General features: G+C 38.7%; 1 protein-coding gene across 1 annotated transcript in view; it reads left to right on the top strand.

Annotated features, from left to right (window-relative positions):
• Positions 1–20,384, top strand: part of LOC149503348 (protein daughterless-like) — a 54,018-nt gene that overhangs the window by 18,354 nt on the left and 15,280 nt on the right. The window contains exons 2-3 of the mRNA XM_089734533.1: positions 14,828–14,880; positions 19,057–19,164. Of these exons, the coding sequence (XP_089590659.1) occupies positions 14,828–14,880; positions 19,057–19,164 (161 nt within the window). The remainder of the gene's footprint in view (positions 1–14,827; positions 14,881–19,056; positions 19,165–20,384) is intronic.

The following is a 20,384-nucleotide window of genomic DNA, read 5'->3' as shown; positions in this document are numbered from 1 at the left end:
TATTATATCTCTATATTGTTTTACGCTTCTGTTGAGTTAGTAAAAAAAGGATCACCACCCTGTATGTTAATCTACCATAAAAGAGAACAAATTCGCGATATGTGACTCGCGACAATGGGCTGCAAGCTAGCGACGCACTCTACCGTTAAATGCGACTCGATTAATCACAGGAGACGCGTGACTACCGCCCCCGAACCAACGCTTATTCATAGTCTAGTAAAGTTGACAAAACTTATATAAAATAAAGGTTTAGCTCTAAGTCACGGATGATGACGAGAAACAATGTTCTAATGCAATGGCGACGTTGACCGTACCTAAAGATGAGTGGACGCATTCATTTCGTGAATATTATGGATTCGCGTGTGATCACTAATAGAAAAAATGTACATAAATGCTCATTGATAGCGTTCTGTTATACGAAATGAATATATAGAGATTTCACGACGATTAATGACGGCAACCGTGCCGTGTGGAATTAGGAATAGGACTGACTGGATAGGGAGGGGATTGTTCTCTAATAAAGGATCATAACTGCTGATGCTATTCGGGAAAGGTGATGATGAAAGCAAAGCTAGGAACCAGAGGGTATCATAACAGTTCGAAGACTGGTTGGTATCATGCCGTAATAGATATTAATTTTTTCAAATGCTTTATTTATGATGCGTAAAAGCCCGTTGACTTTGTTAATGACGCTGTTAGTTGAGTTCAGAGGGTAGTTGCTGGCTAATTACAGTAAATTACTAAAATAATCCAAAATCTCAACTCTACATACGTGCACACCCTCACAGAATCATTTTACGGTTCTCTCAACCCGGATTATAAATCTGTCTAACATATTTCTATTTCACTCATACAACCGGTATTCTAAATGCGTGATAAACGGGATGGATAACAACAATATGTACTTGAAAAGAGCTTACGCTTAGACAAGCATGTGATTTTAATTATAGTAATATATATTTTGATTATAGTTTTAAATAGATGTAATGTCATTGCGACTATAAAACCAAATCTAGTGCACGTCGCATTGGCTCCTAGACAATGACTATTATTCCAGACTTCATTAATAAAAGCATTATGCTGACTCTTTTGATCCAGCTGAGGCTTATGAAGAGTTTCACCCACTTTTTTTACTTCTATCCCAAAAACATCTGTTGATATGCCAAATTCATTCAGTCTTCATGCTTTTAGTAAGATCTTTTGAATTTAATAGACTTGTCTTCGTAATTAAAATAAATTAAAAAGTGATGTTGAACCAAACATACCACACGCTCGGCGATCGGTTGCAATAATAATAATATTATTTCATCAGTTGTGTTGTAACACATCAAATCAATTATGAATCTTTTGCTGCCTTATCATAGGTTTCGATTTACACCGCGGGATATTAACGAATTGATTGGTACACAAGTGGACTACCCTCTGTAACAGGATACGAGGGGTTGAATTTATAAAAATGCCCTTACGATTTGATGATTAACATACTTGATCCGTACTGAGCAAGATGAGAATTTCAGAAGGGATATAGGGATTTCAAAAACTTTATCTCGTATAGGAAAATTGTAGGATTACATTTATACAGACTGCTTATATCGCAAAAAAGACTGTCTTTAAAGGGGGTCGATTGTAGGCACCAATAGATTGCTTTATAAGGCGAACGATATGTCCATTTAAGTTTTAAAAAAGTACTTTACGCTTATATTTTGTACTTATTATCAATTAGCGTGTTTTTGTTTTAAATATCGATCTTGGAATATACTTAAAATGTGCAATGTTCTATAGATGAATGAGTTCACAGTGAGCCTGGTGGTTTTTGGTTACCGGAGCCTGTAGAAATCACAGCGTGAATGCCGCAACCTACCTGCCCTCCTTTCGAACAAGATCGCGGCAGTATAGGCCGCATGGTTGTACCTACCGGTGGTGCAATGCTTTCTACCACCAGTAAATACCGACTTACGTATGCTAATTATAATATTCGGAGTACGCTGCAGCTAATCTCCGGTGACTTCCTTAGCTCTATACCACACTCACGAGAAAAGCTGGAGTGGTGGTATTATTGATATTTACTGGTGGTAGGACCTCTGTGAGTCCGCACGCGTAGGTACCACCGCCCCGCCTATTTCTGCCGTGAAGCAGTAATGCGTTTCGGTTTGAAGGGTGGTGCAGCCGTTGTAACTATACTGAGACCTTAGAACTTATATCTCAAGGTGTGTGACGCATTTACGTTGTAGATGTCTATGGGTTCCAGTAACCACTTAACACCAGGTGGGCTGTGAGTTCGTCCACACATCTAGGCAATAAAAAAAATCTAGGCCGGCATAACACGATCAAAACCTATGTTTACGGTATGAATCTAGAAAAATCAGTGCTCCGGAATTTCGATAAGATTACTTATGGCCGTGGTTGCCTGAAGCAGCCCTTCTTAAGCTGTCAAATTAAAAGTCTAAAAGATTGCGCTGTATTTAACGAGAATCTTTTATCCGCGACAATCCACCGTAAAACTATATTCGTGATTTATTGGTTTTTGCACACACGATGTAATTCGGTTAACGTCTAGGGGAGAATATTAGAATGTCGTCCAACTAGCAAAATTATGCCGGATTGATATTATGAATTTCTTCTACGTTTATTATATTAATTACACTTAAAATTCAAAGGAAAGCAAGAGACGCTATTAATTTTGTTAGTTGGAATTTGCTATCGACGTTATTATCTACTAGGAAATTACAAAGAAATTGACAGAATGTGTTGATAGTCAAAAAAGTTGATTCCTTTTCGCAGACTTGAATATTAGGATTAATTCGTGTTATTAGCCAGCGACCTGTCAATATTCCATAAAATACAATACTATATAAAAAATAGAGAAACGGAGAGTGGTTCTGATAAAAGAAACCATGTTATATTATATTTATTTTAGCTATAATAAAGACAGAATTTGGGTATTTGCTAGTAGCTACTCCTGAAAGCCAGAGTAACAAACCGGTATATCCTAACACAGTTATGTAAAATCTTTTGATCCCTGATCAATGATCGTCTTCAGCAAGTGTTTTCTCTGCTCGTTATACATAGATCACTCCTATACTGTGCTGCCATGAACGGTTCTTCGCCTTCCGCGGCGGATTCCAAACCGATAGCTGGATAATAAATTTAAGCTAACCCGATTCGTAACCGACATGTGGACGTTGTTCACGCACCTCTCCACTCGAGGGGACGGCTTATACTATTTCGTTAAAGGTCATTTTTCGTTGATGTTAAATACCAGATAGCGTTATACAATTTGTTTTGCGACGGAAAATATATTTTTCTTTTTGGATGTGGGAGCTTGTGGACCGTAGATTTAATCATTTGGTTACAATGTACATATGTTTCTTTATGGATTTGAATGTTTTCTATTAAAATTTCCGTTTGCATATTTAGTTAGTTTTATCTTTGAATAAGCAAATAATCTTTTCAAAATGAAATTAAACTAAAGTTCTGCCTGCGAAAAGTCAGAAGATCTTACATGATAGCAATATGTTTAGCTAACGACAAGAATAATGTATGAATTTTCAGTATCTGATCGCGACATCTTCAAGCTACTTACACCTGGGGCGTAATGTGAACTAGCACAGATCAGTGCTATTGCATTACGTATTTGTACCAGGAATTTATCATGCGCTTCTGTTTGAAGGGTGGTTTGATGTTTATATGCCCCGTTAACCACTACATACCAGGTGGACCGTAAGTCTCTCTGTACATTAACGCGAATAAAAAGAAACCCGACTAAGTGTGCATGCCCTTTGAGATTAATTTGTCACATGCTATCTCCACAAATGTTATGTGGTACAAGAGTTATTGAGTTGGCACGTGTCGACCACGTGCTCCTCACCACACTGACCGGACCGATGACACGTGTTGTGTTTACACTTTCATGCTTTTAGGCACACAAATTGTTTGCTAATTTTGGTAGTAATTCCCACGGAATTATGATGAATATACATATGTTATGTTATAATAAAAAATATATATAATAACATTACAACAATCGTCTCAGTGGTGGATCTACAAGGTCTGTTTATGTTGAACTAAACTGCGATACGACGTTGGGCAATAGTTGGCAATACTTTAATTTTTTCCAGAAAAGTTATGCTGCCAGGAAGTTTCTTTGACCAAATTCACCAAATTTTCATGTAGAGCATTCCCACTTGCTGTGGCCACACTGCTTTCTAAGTTTTCAAGTTAAAACCGGGGATCGTTGATTTGAAAGAACATATAATATACACTGTTTTACCTCTAATAGTATAACGGCCGTCTGTAGTGGTAAGTGACATGGTCACTACAGAAGGGGGTCGCGGGTTCGAATCCCGCCAAGGGAAGATATTTGTATGATAAATATAAATGTCTTTTCCAGGGTTATGGATGTATATTAAATATGTGTATGTGTATAATAAAAAATCTTACATTTATTTCCGTTATCTGGTACCTGTAACACAAGTTCTTTACGAACTCACCACGGGACCAGTTAACGTGGCGTGATTGTTTAAAAAAAAAAAAAACTTATCCAATGAGAATATCTAACGCCTAAAACGTGTAACATCACAGTTAAAGTTTTCGTTATCTAAAAGCTGTTTTCCTGAAAATTAACTGAAATACAATGTAAAGTCCATTATAAAAACACATAATGCAGCCAACTGACCTAACAATCTTCGAACGTTTCAGATATTAATACTTTAATTGCCATTTGAAGACTGCAAGTAGTTAATCGCGTGTAACGATTGATTAAGTACATCGGTTCCGAGTTACACAATTAATTTTATCGATTGACAACGGTTTATGGTCGAAGAAATACACTTTTTACAATACTCAGCCGCCAGCTTTTTTTTTTATTGCTTAGATGAGTGGACGAGCTCACAGCCCACCTGGCGTTAAGTGGTTACTGGAGCCTATAGACATCTACAACGTAAATGCGCCATCCACTTGAGATGTAAGTTCTAAGGTCTCAGTATAGTTACAACGGCTACTCACTCTTCGAACCGAAACGCATTACAGCTTCACGGCAGAAATAGGCGGGTTGGCGGTGCGGACCCGTGCGGACTCCCAAGAGGTCCTACCACCAGTGATTACGCAAATTATAATTTTGCGGGTTTGATTTTTATTACACGTTGTTATTCCTTCGCCGTGGAAGTCAATCGTGAACTATTGTCGAGTACGTATTTCGTTAGAAGTAGCTCGGAGCTTGTCGGAAATTTTTGTAGGTAATGTTGAAGAGATCAGGATAAGATTGTAGTGCGGGTGAAGTGAATGGCCCCAAAAACTAACTACTAAACAAAAATAAATCTATAATAATCTTGTTTGTACTTATTTCTTGCTATTTCATGAGGTTCTTGATTATGCTCTTGGTGATAGGACATGGAGTCAGTCCCTGCGAGTTACCAAGCTTTTGTTTTATTGCATATATGGTGGCCACCCACCTTGAGGCAGAAGAACGAATTTTGAACTCTATTCCCTGACGTCTATGCCGACTTTTAATTCTATTCAAATAAGCAGGATAGTGGTACCTACCCGCGAGGACTTGCAATACCAATAAAGAGGCGGTAATGTTGTAATGACCTAGTCCAAAATATTTTCGTATTGAGACAATATTGTGAAAATATCAAATATATTATAAATTATTAGTGTGTGTGTGTGCGAGTGTGTGTGTGTGTGCGCGTGTGTGTGTGTGTGTGTGTGTGTGTGTGCGCGCGAGTGCGCGTGTGTGTGTGTGTGTGTGTGCGCGCTTTTTATTGTACAAGGTGGGTAGACGACGACCCACTCGACTGCCGAAATCTACAGTATCCAACACTAAGCTTTTCTTATTTCTAGCGAGCTTATCTTTTTTTCTAAATCAAAAAAAATTAACCAACGCAACAACCATTTCCAAGAAAAAAAAAAGGAAATCGTTGCTCTCAATTTATCTATGACTCAAGAAAACCGAATAAATATGTTTTAACGGCAAAACAGACTGCATATCCATTGAAGTGGTCCTTCGAGACTGTTAAACTACGATATTATCACCGGATTTAGATAAACTTTGCGCAAATACGTCAAAGTGAATACGTGTATGACAATATTGAATTCGTAAGCTAAGCGTTACTATTTTTTTTTGTTTTATTATATACTAGCGACTCGCCCTCGCTTCGCTTCGGAAACTGTAATTTATTATTGATATCTCCACTATTTAATGGATGTTATTATACATATAAACCTTCCTCTTTAATCACTATCTATTAAAAAAAACCGCATCAAAATCCGTTGCGTAGTTTTAAAGATTTAAGCATACATAGGGACAGACAGATATTGGGACAGAGAAAGCGGCTTTTTTTTATACTATGTAGTGATATTTTTATTTTATCATAATACCTCACGAACCTGACATCTAAAGTAAATTCAAGAGAGGCACTCCGTCACACGAGGCTGTTGACCTCGGGCTCAACGGATTTCTATTTCATTGCTTGCAATTCAATAATCTTTTTATCAATGAAAAGGGCTTGGCTATTCCTATCGTGTATAATCTATTAGCGACAAGATCGTTTTCGATGAGATGAACTAGTAAAACTAAAATAGAATTTCACTGCACATTTTACCACACGAAGGAACTGTTCGGAGTGGTTACCATTAACTATGGAGGGAGGAAATTAGTTTGGACTACGTAAATATGTGAGGTCTTGTATGTTACATTACTAACACTAGTCATTAAATATATTAAATTTCCTAACTCAGCATACTTCAATCAGTTAACAACTGCTCAATTCATATCGTACCCTGTGCCTATGCTAGCGCCATTCTGGAGGATTTTTTAACTGTTATTTAGTGCTGCAAGTGGGACACCTTTTCAAGCTTCTCCCATATGAGACGGTTCTCCTTACCTCTACCCTCCATACCATGAACCAAAACGCTCGCCTCTTCTGTCTTACGCTATAATCAATCTACCCTCGATCTTGTAATTATATGAAGCCTTTAATTTCAAAACTACCGTTAGAATTTTACGTTTCAATTTTATATGATATAATATAATAATTGTGCAGTCACGACCTGACTGTGTACTTTTAAATGTTCAATCATTTATTCAACAATAAGTACTATTGATTTTATTGGTATGATGTTTGAACGTAATGAGAGTGTACCGTTGTTTCTATATTTCTTTAAATAATACTAATACATTTTCAATACATTAGTAATTATTTGTATGTTGTTTTTTTTATAATAGTTTATTGTTTTTGATAGTTTGATCAGATATTACATTGAAGTTTAATTTTTTTTGTACACGACAAACTAATTGCACGAGAGCACAGTCCATTCGATTTAAAAGTGATTACTGGAGCCCCTAGACTTCAATAACGTGAATGTCGCTGAGTTCATCCACAGCGAAGTCGTCTTGGCCTAAAGGATAAGACGTCCGGTGCATTCGTATGTAGCGAAGCACCGGTGTTCGAATCCCGCAGGCGGGTACCAATTTTTCTATTGAGATACGTACTTAAAAAATGCTCACGATTGACTTCCACGGTGAAGGAATAACATCGTGGAATAAAAATCAAACCCGTCAAAATTATACTTTGCGTAATTACTAGTGGTAGGACCACTTGTGAGTCCTCGCGGGTAGGTGCTACCACTCTGCCTATTTCTGCCGCGAAGCAGTAATGCGTTTCGGTTTGAAGGGCGGGGCAGCCGTTGTAACTATACTGAGACCTTAGAACTCATATCTCAAGGTGGGTGTAAGCAAATTCTTTCAATCTGAGTACGTGAGCTCACCTGCCCGTCCGCGTCTAACTGGAATAGCCTCTTAAGCTACTAGCGAATAGGTAGGGGGGGAAAAGCAGTAGTAACCACTCACGTTCAGATGGCCGCATACTCGTCTGCCTACAAGGGCAATAAAAATGCGGCCATTTCTCATGCCACAAAAGCTATATTGTATTCCGGCTGCCCCACTCTTCAAACTAGAAGGAACCGTAGTCAATACATGTGTGCGCTCAGACCATACTCTCACCAATATTGGAGTTGCCTGGCTTCACGCCACCTCCAGCGTTAAGCGGTTGCCAGACCGCGTAGACATCACGATTCCACTGTCCACCTCGTCACACGAGGCGTTCTTCCTGGTCCAAGAAATTCTAATTGTATATCAGGCGACTTTCACTTATTTGCATGAGCAAAATTTTGTTATGAAAATGTTTGAAATGTTTCAATTAAAACTTTTTTTAAATTACCTGTTTTACATGTAAATATGTTTACTTTAACTTTGTTGTTGTCGTTAATGTTTTTCTGTGTAATAATTTTTATTTTTAATGTCTTATTCCGTTTTCGCCTCGTGTGGCTTATAACATTCAACTTTTTTTTTAATTCACCATCACCCTCCTCCACCCTTCAAAATGTTTGACACAATTGTACTTAGGGTGGATATGGTGACGTGACGCGAAGTGGGTACCGTATAATTTGGATTATCCGCTGAACAAAGCGTTTAGAAGGGGAGTCCTGACTGGATCGCTTGGCGACCCGGTTAAGTTTATAAAGTGACGTCATTGTGTACTATGGGATTGATGCCTGAAGCTTCATCCAATATTATTTGTCTCCTTTTTTTTTATTGCTTAGATGGGTGGACGAGCTCATAGCCCACCTGGTGTTAAGTGGTTACTGGAGCCCATAGACATCTACAACGTAAATGCGCCACCCACCTTGAGATATAAGTTCTAAGATCTCAGTATAGTTGCAACGGCTGCCCTACCCTTCAGACCGAAACAGATTACTGCTTCACGGCAGAAATAGGTAAGGCGGTGGTACCTACCCGCGCGGACTCACAAGAGGTCCTACCACCAGTAACGGTGTCAACGGTGTCGTGCGTCCTCCCGAGAGGAGCACATTCGAGATTGGTGAGACGACTCTGGTTACTGCTTTCCTGAAAGTAGAATGTGTGCAAATCAAAGCGAAGCTTGTTGATAAGTGTTAACTGCTTTAAGTAGTTTTGGTTAAGTTATTGACTCGTCGACATATCTGTTAGGATTAGATGTTGTTATGAGCTAATAGCAATGGCAGTTTTCCCGGTGGATAGGTTTCATCATACCTCATGCTTTTGGCCAAATCGTTATCTACTGCCAAAGACTTTTGACGACTGTATGAAGATTACTGGACGCAAAATCTCCATCTCCTTTTATTGTTGTGAATTAAATATATGCCAACTTCAAAGCCTAACTACAAGGTTTTTATACCCTAAACAATACGATTCACGTCGCTACAGTATTTTACGTGATGGTCGAACAAACTGGTGGTAGGACCTCTTGTGAGTCCGTGCGGATGGGTACCACCACCCCGCCTATTTCTGCCGTGAAGCAGTAATGCGTTTCGGTTTGAAGGGTGGGGCAGCCGTTGTAACTATACTTGAGACCTTAGAACTTATATCTCAAGGTGGGTGGCGCATTTCGTTGTGGATGTCTATGGGCTCCAGTAACCACTTAACACCAGATGGTCTGTGAGCTCGTCCACCCATCTAAGCAATAAATAAATAAAACCAACATGCAAAAATTATTAAAATCTGTGATAAAGAGTCAATGACGTTCCTGACCTCATCTTCATAGCTTTTTAAACATAATGCACAACGCATTGTACATAATATATTTAAGAGATATTTATGTAAAGTTTTTAAATATAACTAGACGACGATCGAGCTTTTCTAATATATTTTTTTTTATAAATTGTGTTTTTTAGAAATTATATTTCAATACGATTTACACATTGATATTATATTATGTGATTTGTTGTTTTCTTTCAATAAAAAAAATTAGTTTATGTTTAAGTTGATTATCGATAAAGTTGATCATTGAAAATCGAATAAAACAACATTTTCTGAAAATAAATCGTAGCTAGATCGATTTATCGCTCCCGAAATCCCCTGTAAATGTTATGAAAATCGTTGGAGCCGTTTCCGAGATTCAGATTATATATATACATATTTATATACAAGTATTGCTCACAGTACGTTTCCAGAGGTATTTTTTGCCACGTACCATCCGGCTATGGAATGAGCTCCCCTCCACGGTCTTTCCCGAAGCCTATGACATGTCCTTCTTCAAACGAGGCTTGTGGAGAGTATTAAGCGGTAGGCAGCGGCTTGGATCTGCCCCTGGCATTGCTGAAGTCCATGGACGACGGTAACCATTCACCATCATGTGGGCCGTATGCTCGTCTGCCTACAAGGGCAATAAAAAAAAAAACACTTAAAGATATTAGATTAGGTAGAATTTGAAAATAAGCAGTCAATCAGCAGAGTTAATGTTCCACGGTCAGTACCAAGAAGACAAAAGCTTTTTAACAAATAAATATTTGTGCGGAATTTGAAGCACTTCGGCATTCAAAATTACAAGATTCACGTCTCCACCGTTGAGGCGGTGAGACGATGAGACATTCCATCTCAATTACGTTAATTAATGCCTTTTTGTTTTTGAATATTAAGACGACAATGGAGAGAGTAGAGACACAAATTCGTGTCGTTAATTCGTTTTAATCTTCTGAGTTGCGGCGTGTTTTGAATTGTCTGCTGGCGGGGCAGATTGCGTAGAAGGTATCTATCTGTCTAGTTGTCGTCGGCTCCAAACGATCCTGCCTCTGAAACTTCAAATTGTCATCGTCGTGACCTCAAGATTACGTTAGTCGATGCTTTGATGCTTGAAATTAGGTAATTTTTGTTTAAGTATCCCAAATTGGTAGTATATTTTTCTTTCTTCAACAATTAATTTCTCGGTGGTACGCATATAAATTACAAACGCTCACAGCATTCATAGGAGATCACCATACCAATTTCATAAGTTTGAAAGTATAAAATGAATATTTATGGTATAGAATAATCCTAGAGCATCCCTCGATTCACGTTGAGAACAGAGATTGCATAATGGGAGAATTAATGTTACTACTGCAACTTGCTGGCCGTGTGTCCGTTTGTACTGAGACTAGAACTCCATTGAACGTTAAACGGGTCCCTGCCCTCGCAAATTAAGGGGGCTCTTGCATGAATGCAAATTAAAATCGACCCTAAAAAAGATTTAGTAAAATTTGAACACAATTTAAACATTTATCTTCACTATTTTTATTTTTTTTATTTTTTATTGCTTAGATGGGTGGACGAGCTCACAGCCCACCTGGTGTTAAGTGGTTACTGGAGCCCATAGACATCTACAACGTAAATGCGCCACCCACCTCGAGATATAAGTTCTAAGGTCTCAGTATAGTTACAACGGCTGCCCCACCCTTCGAACCGAAACGCATTACTGCTTCACGGCGGAAATAGGCGGGGTGGTGGTGCCTACCCGTGCGGACTCACAAGAGGTCCTACCACCAGTTACATAGTATACACTACCTAGTATACTCGTAAAACAAAGTCGCTTTCACTTTGGATTTCGATGTGGTTTTTTTAATAGATAGGGTGATTGAAGAGGAAGGTTTACATGTATAATAACATCCGTTAAATAGTGGAGAAATCAATAATAAATTACAGTTTCCGAAGCGAAGCGAGGGCGGGTCGCTAGTATATGAATATCACATTTTTATTTTGTGATTGAAAGTTTTTTTTTAAGTGGCATTGGACAGGTCACTGCTCGTAGACCGGATGGCCTTTGGAACCGAAAAGTTCTTGAGTGGCGACCGCGTACCGGAAGACGTAGTAAGGGTGGACCTTCCACAAGATGAACTGACGACCTATTGAGATTCGCGGGTGTCCGCAGGATGCAAGCAGCGTAGAACCGATCTTTGTAGGTTAGGCTATGTCCTGCAATGGACGTCTTTGGGCTGATAGAATAGAATAAAATAGTTTGTCCTTGATCTTACTTTTTAATTAATACTATTGGCCATTGTGGACAAAGAAACATAAAGTGCATCTGATGTATGTATGTATGTATGTAATATATTTATCCATAAAAAGTTACACTTACATTCAAACCATGCCCCGCAAAACTGCTTACGCGGTTTGACTGCAGGTAACTCGCTTTATACAAACATAGCCTATAAACCATTAAACTAGGTTATACTATAATAATGATGATGATGATGGGGAACGACATTATTCATAAACCATCAGCAACGCCAAGGGCACCGCCAAGCCATTGCCAACCGCACGAAGAAATCTTTGATTTTATTTATTAATTAACTGTCACTAAATTGAATTTTAATTAAATTTTAATTTTTATCAAATTTATTTGTTTAACTTTGATCTTGTACTTAATTGTATCCTGCACAAATAATATACACTTCATAAACCTTAGGAAGGTGACGAAGTAAAGGGTAAATCGCATTGTGTGCTTCAACACTGAACAGGCAAAGCTTACTTTTCAGCCCACTGAGTTTCTCACCGGATCTTCTCAGTGGGTCGCATTTCCTATCCGGTGGCAGATTCTGCCAAGCACTGCTCTTGTTAGGGCCAGTTGTAGCAACACTCCGGTTTGAGCCCCGAGAGCTCACCTACACGCTAGGGTAACGCTGATAGAGCCTTTCAAGACTATCAGCATAGGTAGGGAAAAAAAGGCAAATGAATATATAAATAACTAAATAAAAGGTGTTTTTAAGTTAACTGTTAACTGAACTGCTTTTAACGAAAATTTATATTAGTTTAAATGATAAAATGAAACCAGACCTAATGATTAGCATAAATTAAAAAAATAATTAAAAATTCAGATGCAGATATCAACGAAGGAAATCAATAAAACTTTAGCTTCTTCTAGTTATTGCAACCGAAGTTTCTGATACATTAATAAAACACATATTTAAGCCTATGAATTACCTTTTGTAGAATGTAGTGCTGTAGCATACGGCGGTGGAGCAAACATTTGGATAATATTTTTACATTCAACAGGTGTTGGTGACATCTGAGTTTGAATAAATTACATTTCAATTAGAAAACTTCTTTTACTGCTACTTTTACTCTTTCTACTTTTTTTACTGGTGGTAGGACCTCTTGTGAGTCCGCACCGGTAGGTACTACCACCCTGCCTATTTCTGCCGTGAAGTAGTAATGCGTTTCGGTTTGAAGGGTGGGGTAGCCATTGTAACTATACTGAGACCTTAGAACTCATATCTCAAGGTGGGTAGCGCATTTACGTTGTAGATGTCTATGGGCTCTGGTAACCATTTAACGCCAGGTGGGCTGTGAGATCGTCCAACGTTCACTATTGGAAACGTAACCTGTGAATTGAGTAAGCACCCCCTATAACTCGCGCTCATAAGAGGTTTGCCTTTAATGAAAAGCGACAATGTATTTAGGTTGGGATTGAATGAATCTTATTGCCACCTCATGCCTTTTTTTTTTCTACCTAAGTTGATAGCCTTGAGAGGCTATTTCAGCGGAACCTTAACTAGTAGGTGAGCTCACGGGGCTCAAACCTGAGGACGTTGCTAACACGAACCCTAGCAAGAGCCGTGCTTCGCAGAATCTACCACCGGATCGGAAACGCGACCCACTGAGAAGATCCGGCGAGAAACTCAGTGGGCTGTGTCTGAGGGTTAATTTACTCGTCGAGCCCTTCGTCGCAAGGGACGGGTTCGACGAGAACGATGACTGGAACACCACCTCATGAACAAATAAACTGGTCACCCTGGCCGGTGGTTTTAAAGGCCTTAAGGCCAGGCTTACTTAATGTTTGACTGAAGATTGTACCAAGTGGCTCACCGCGTGTTCCTTACCAACCAGTTTGAAATATTAAACAACACCACGGCTATGCACTGTTATGTGTAATGCATACGAGTATTTTTTTTTCTATTCTATCAGCCCATGGACGTCCACTGCTGGACATAGGCCTCCCCCAAGCCTCGCCACAAATACCGGTCCTGCGCTGCCTGCATCCAGCGGATCCCCGCGAACCTCAATAGGTCGTCGGCCCACCTTGTGGGAGGCCTACCCACGCTACGAGTATAATTTAAATAATTTATTCGTTTTGTATGGGATCAGTTTTGAAAACGGTAACAAAACAAACAAGCTCTATTCAACAGCCTCAATATAGAGTTTTTTCGTGCCCTATCTGTGTGGAGGGTATTGAAAACACGTATTCGAGATGAGAACGTCTAGATCACCCGATCTAAAATTTGTTTTAGTAGAGAACCCGAACGCCGCCGCGGTTTGGTTCGCTACCACAAGACACTGGGGATGAGAACACTTAATGAGCCCTTTAAGCGCGAACCGTCGATAGATCGACTCTCCGTTAATGCGTATAAAATGCGGAGCGTCGGAATACCGACTATTGCGCAGTTTGATTATAGGTATTAGATATCGTAGCGCTATGTATAGGTATATATATTATGTTTATTGCTTAAGTTTGTTGACGAGCTCACGGCCTACCTGATGTTAAGTGATCACTGGGCCCATAGACATTTACAACGTAAATGCCGCCACCCACCTTGTGATATGAGTTCTATATGGTCTCAGTGTAGTTACAAACGCTGCCCCACCCTTCAAACCGAAACGCATTACTGCTTCACGGCAGAAATAGGCGGAGTGGTGGTACCTACTCCTGCGGACTAACAAGAGGTCCTACCACCAGTAAATAACATTTAATAACACAATTTAACAAACAAGTGCTTAAAATTATTTTGCTGTGAATTTAGCATTGATTTATGTATTTATTTTAAAATATACTTTTTTCCAAAAAATCCTTTAGCAATTTCTGAAAAATATGTGAAAATAAGTTCAGTACTAAAAGAGATAGGAAATGGCATAACACGTGATCATTGTAATAACAACGCGACAGTTTGAGGAACGCTGCGAACGGGCTCCGATTACTTTTACTACGCGAAGAATCGATAGTGTTTTGTTGTTTAATTAAATTAATTCCTTTGTTTTTAGTGACAGAAAAAACAGGCTACCAATCACCATATGGAGGGATGGACAATGGAATGGTAAGTCTTTTATAACATTACTAGACGAGTACCCACTACACGTGGTATTGTAAGTAAATAATACGTGAAGCAAAAACTTTGTATCCCTTTTTACGAAAATTGCGCGGACGGAGGAGTATGAAATTTTCCACACTTATAGAGAATACAGAGAAGAAGTGCACAATGCTAATATTTTTTTTAAATTAATGCATAAAAGATACATTAAATCAATAAAGAAAACATTACACACACTACATACCATGTATTTGACGCACACACGCATGCATACTATTTATTGTCAAACTTTTGTTCTTGACGTCTGTTGTCAAATTGAGAATAAGTTAAATATTGTTTGACTTTATTAATATATTTTTATACAGTAGTCTTGGCGAAATTTGTGATTATAGAAGTATAAAATACAATCATAATAGTGTACAAACTTACAATTCCAATTAATTATAGTCGAATTTCGACTACTGCGGGACCTCTAGTTGTTAGTAAATAATGGGAACATACATAACATACTAGTATATTAATTTAGTGTTACTTAGTACTCAGTTTTTATTAATCAATCCTTTATAGAAATCTTATCCTATTGATGGCTGCACAGATATATGTCTCAGAATTTTCCGTACCTATTTGATATTCTCTTGGTCGCATATATATCATCTATACTTCTATACTAATATTATAAAGAGGAAAGATTTGTTTGTTTGTTTGTATTGAATAGGCTCCGAAACTACTGAACCGATTTGTAAAATTCTTTCACTGTTTGAAAGCTACACTATTCCCGAGTGACATAGGAACCCTATTTTTTTTAAAAAAGGTTGTAGCCTAACTAAAACTACAATAATGTAACACAAGGTGTAAAAAATTACCTAATATACTTTACATCGCGTGCCCTGCAAAAACTATTGATGATAGAATAAAATAATGTACTACGACTTTGTAGAACACATTATTATATACAAAAAGTGTCGCGACAGCATATGTCTAACTATTATAGTTATACCGCCATAAGTGTTCTTTTGTTTTCAAAAATAAAACAACGTCAAATATCGTTGAAATTTTTGTTAAAGACCCGAGCGGAGCCGGAGCCGGCCGCTAGTCATTTATAAGTACTTTCTTTATGGGGTCTCTTAATAAAACATCACAAAAAAAATACCCCTCAGTTAATATATAAAAAAACAAATATACTATGTTTTCTTGCAAACCTTTCATACGTTGTTCGGCTGGGCGTCGGCTTCTGAGCTCACAGCATTTTATCCGCTGACCCTTTACGAAAAAAATAGCTGATCGGGTAAACCTTATTTGCATTGGATCTTTCCTTTCAGGGGTAATATACTACAAACTATACAGTGTAGTTTGGTGGGTAGATATACCGCTCTGAAGGAGTCGTGTACTGATAAGACTAACCGACCTGACTACTTTTTTAAACATTAACTATTTAATTAATAACAGGTCTATTAAAGGAAGGATACTTCAAAAACATCCGACTTTTGAATTTGATATCGATTTTAAAATGATTAGCGAAGTTAGCTTGTGAGCAATGCCGTTTTTACCATAAGGGCACACGGGGCCCGTGCCCAGGGCCCCCATTCTCAGGGGGCCCCGAAAGACAATTTCTCTCACACGTTTATTCTCAAAACATTTTTGTCGGGCACATTACACTTTTTTCACAAATCAGTAATCAGAAGGTATTTAAAAGGCATATACTATGTCTATAATAGAAGATTTTGCTCAACAGAAATCCCGAAAGAAACCGTTATCGAAATCGTAACCAAAAAACCAGCAGCATTCTAATATCATTAACGACATATTATATTCTATTTGATTACCTATAATAAATGGTCATTCATACTCAGTAAAAAAAAGTTATTATAATTCGCTTTTTTTACTTTCCAAAAGGGCCTCAAATTCTTGTGTGCCCAAGGGCCCCATCCTATTTTAAGACGTCCCTGCTTGTGAGTTGAAAGTATTTTTAATACTAAGCTAGCCGGTAAAGTCTCCAAAAAAAACTTTTAAAGGAACCTAGAGAAGTCCTTGTTTTCTGACGTCACTACATACATTTGTTTATATTTACGACGCGAAGCGCTCCATAAAAGCGGGGAGGGGGGTGTGACGCAAGCGGCGAGCGGGTGCGGGTAAAGGGGGGGGGGAAGACAGTAACTTGCTTTTAATTCGCGGCACTTCCTTTGTTGCCTCTTAACTGTACCGACGTACTGTCGGCAACGGAAGTGTGAGATTTTTTTTTTCTTTTCTTATTTTGAAGTTTTATTTAGATTTGTGTTCGATTGTAATAAAAATACATTGTCTTAGATGAGCAGAAGTATACTGGTATGCCTGACGTCTTGTCGCTACTGCACTCAGTAATATATTGCTCTATCACCATCTTTAAATATGAGGTGGAAATCTTAATGGCCTATGCTTTACGGCATAAATATGAACGAACACGTGTTAAGTACATCGTCAATCTTGATTACAGCGGACGTATTTCTTAGTAGTCATACACACTAAAAAAACAAATATTCTTTCTTTTTAAGTAATCGTCAAGCGAATTCAGGATGGCCGTAATTACAAAGTAATTAAAATTTCGACCCCGTTACTTAAGTACATATGACACGCCGTGTTGTCGTCGACTGTACGCAAAAGACAGTCTTAGAGTAATAAAACTGAAGACGCAGGGAATCCAGTCGAGTGTGTAATGCGTGTCCCTACACATACGCGTATGTAGTGTGTGCTTTATAGCTGTGTGTATGTACGTATGTATGTTCAATGTGAATGATACATTTGTAATTTTAATGGCGTACGGTCGCCTTGATTTCGATATCTCAATTGTACTTGAATAACAGCCATCCTGTCTCCGAGCCTTACTAGTGGTAGGACCTCTTGTGAGTCCGCGCGGGTAGGTACCACCACCCCGCCTAATTCTGCCGTGAAGCAGTAATGCGTTTCGGTTTGAAGGGTGGGGCAGCCGTTGTAACTGAGACTTAAAAGTACTCATATCTCAAGGTGGGTGGTGGCATTTACGTTGTAGATATCAAACACCAGTTGGGCTGTGAGCTCGTTCACCCATCTATGCAATGAAAAATAATAAAAAGAACCAGAACGAATCAAGGCTTTATCAGAATTACCTGGGATCATAGCACGCCCACCAGAGAAACTCAGTCCAAAGTATGAGGCGTCAGTAAAGTAGCCCCCTGATCTTCCATCACACAACAAGTAAACAATAGGAACAGTAATAATATGATTGTGCTACAAACTACCCTCGCTTTTACTGCCGAGAGCATTTAGTTAAGTGGCCGTCCCGTTTGGTTTACGGTCAGTCCACTCACTGAACTACGGGTCCATGACATTTTATTTGCCGTAAACATTGGGCCACGTCTGAATTCAAAATTGCAGTCGACCAAAATCTATACTATAATGTTATAAAGCTGAAGAGTTTGTTTGTTTGAACGCGCTAATCTCAGGAACTACTGGACCGACTTGAAAAATTCAAATTCAGTGTTAGATAGCCCATTTATTGAGGAAGGCTATAGGCTATATAACATCACGGTAAGAACAAAAGTGGAGCACCAATAAAGAATGTTTCCAAAATATTTTCACTTTCTACATAAATGAAGTGGGGGTGAAAATTTAGCGTTACGCCAAAGTAACTATTCCACGCGGACGGAGTCGCGGGCAAAAGCTAGTATCAAATAGAACTCACTGACTTTTGCTATTACTGTGAAGAATAAAAACTAGATGATGACCGAGCTTTGCTCGTTTTTTTCTTTTTTTGATCGCTCCATCTTGTTTTGTCTTTAAAGCAGTTAGTTGCTCTTAATCAAGAAAAATAGTATTGATATTCGCCAATAGATTTCGGGAAAAGTCATAAAGTTGATTATCGATAAAGTTTATTATTGAAAACACGAATAAAACAATATTTTCTGAAAATAAATCGTAGCTAGATCGATTTATCGCCCCCGAAATCCCCTGTATACTAAATTTTTTTTAAATCTTTGGAGCCGTCTCCGAGATTCAGATTATATAAATATATACAAGAATTGCTCGTTTAAAGGTATAAGATATAAAACAAACTTAGCTTTTAAGTTGACGTGCTCTGTGTGTTTAGTCACAATATGTGTACCTACTGATTCTAATGACACTGTATATTTGTAAGCACAATGTATGTGAGACGTATTTGTTGCACGTCAGTACGGGGTGGCGGCGACGTCGTGCACCGCTACGAACGGTCACCATCAGCCCGACAGACGGCATCTTCACCACCAGCACCACCAGCACGCGGACGTTCCTCCGCAATGGGTGAGGGGACATGTTGTATTGGCTGTGTCGTTTTGTTTTTGTTTTGTTGTTGTTGCACCACTGTTTTGTTGTTGTTGTTGTTGTCACTTTTTGTTTTGCACTTCGGTTAAAAATGTATGTTTAGAATTTAGTGTTTTTTTGTGAACTTTTTTGTTTGTAATTTACATAGTTTCCTAATCTTATATTGTAGTTGCAAAGTTTTATCATGTAAGCTTAGAATGCACTGACTTGTTGATTAATCATCCCCAATGGCAATCGGTAATACCGCTACAAAGACAAACAGAAGATACCCGGTGTGTACAGGTATATTATGTTTGTGATTGTTCAGTACGGTCGGCAGCTAAAGATGGACTAATCGAAAATTACAATCTTGGTACTATTCGGATTTCATGTTCCTCGCGGATCACAAAGTGAGTCACTGGAATGTGGGGGGCAGCGTTTCTGAGTGTTACACCACCATACTGCGACTATCTTCTCGCATATGCGGTCCAATAGGAGAAACCTCAACTTGTTCCCATCAATAAATTCCTAGATCCCTAATAGGTCATAGACCGAACTGCCTTAACGACGACGCGGTCTGGATGATCGTGTAAGACGTCCGGTGCATTCGTGTTGAGCGATGCACCGGTGTTCGAATCCCAGACGAGTACCAATTTTTCTAATGAAATACGTACTCAACAATTGTTCACGATTGACTTCCGCGGTGAAGGAATAACATCGTGTAATAAAAATCAAACCCGCAAAATTATAATTTGCGTAATTACTGGTGGTAGGATCTCTTGTGGGTCCGCGCGGGTAGATGCTACCGCCTATTTCTGCCGTGAAACGGTTGTAACTATACTGAGACCTTAGAACTTATATCTCAAGGTGGGTGGCGCATTTACGATGTAGATGTCTATGGTGACCACTTAACACCAGGTGGTCTGTGAGCTCGTCCACTCATCTAAGCAAAAAGATCTAACCAGTATAATCCATACCGCTGTCTGAAGAAGTCTTCGTTTAAAGACTAATGGAAATTAGACTAAAGTGTCTTTTGTTTCTTCTACGTAATAAGGTCCGGTTCGTCGAGTGAGAAACTGCCTAGAGAGAGCATCCTGTGTGTGATTCTCTTCTCTTAAAGACGAGGACAATCTCTGTTCAAAATATATTAATTTAAAATATCTAGACCGTGGCATACTCGTGGAGTTTCGCAATTCCTTTTAATTGGTCTCCTACGGAAA

The sequence above is a fragment of the Bombyx mandarina genome, chromosome 02 (genome assembly GCF_030267445.1).
Source record: "Bombyx mandarina strain Sakado chromosome 02, ASM3026744v2".
Lineage (NCBI taxonomy): Eukaryota > Metazoa > Arthropoda > Insecta > Lepidoptera > Bombycidae > Bombyx > Bombyx mandarina.
The sequence above is the reverse complement of the archived record's forward strand: the minus strand, read 5'-3'. Positions and strand labels throughout refer to the sequence as shown.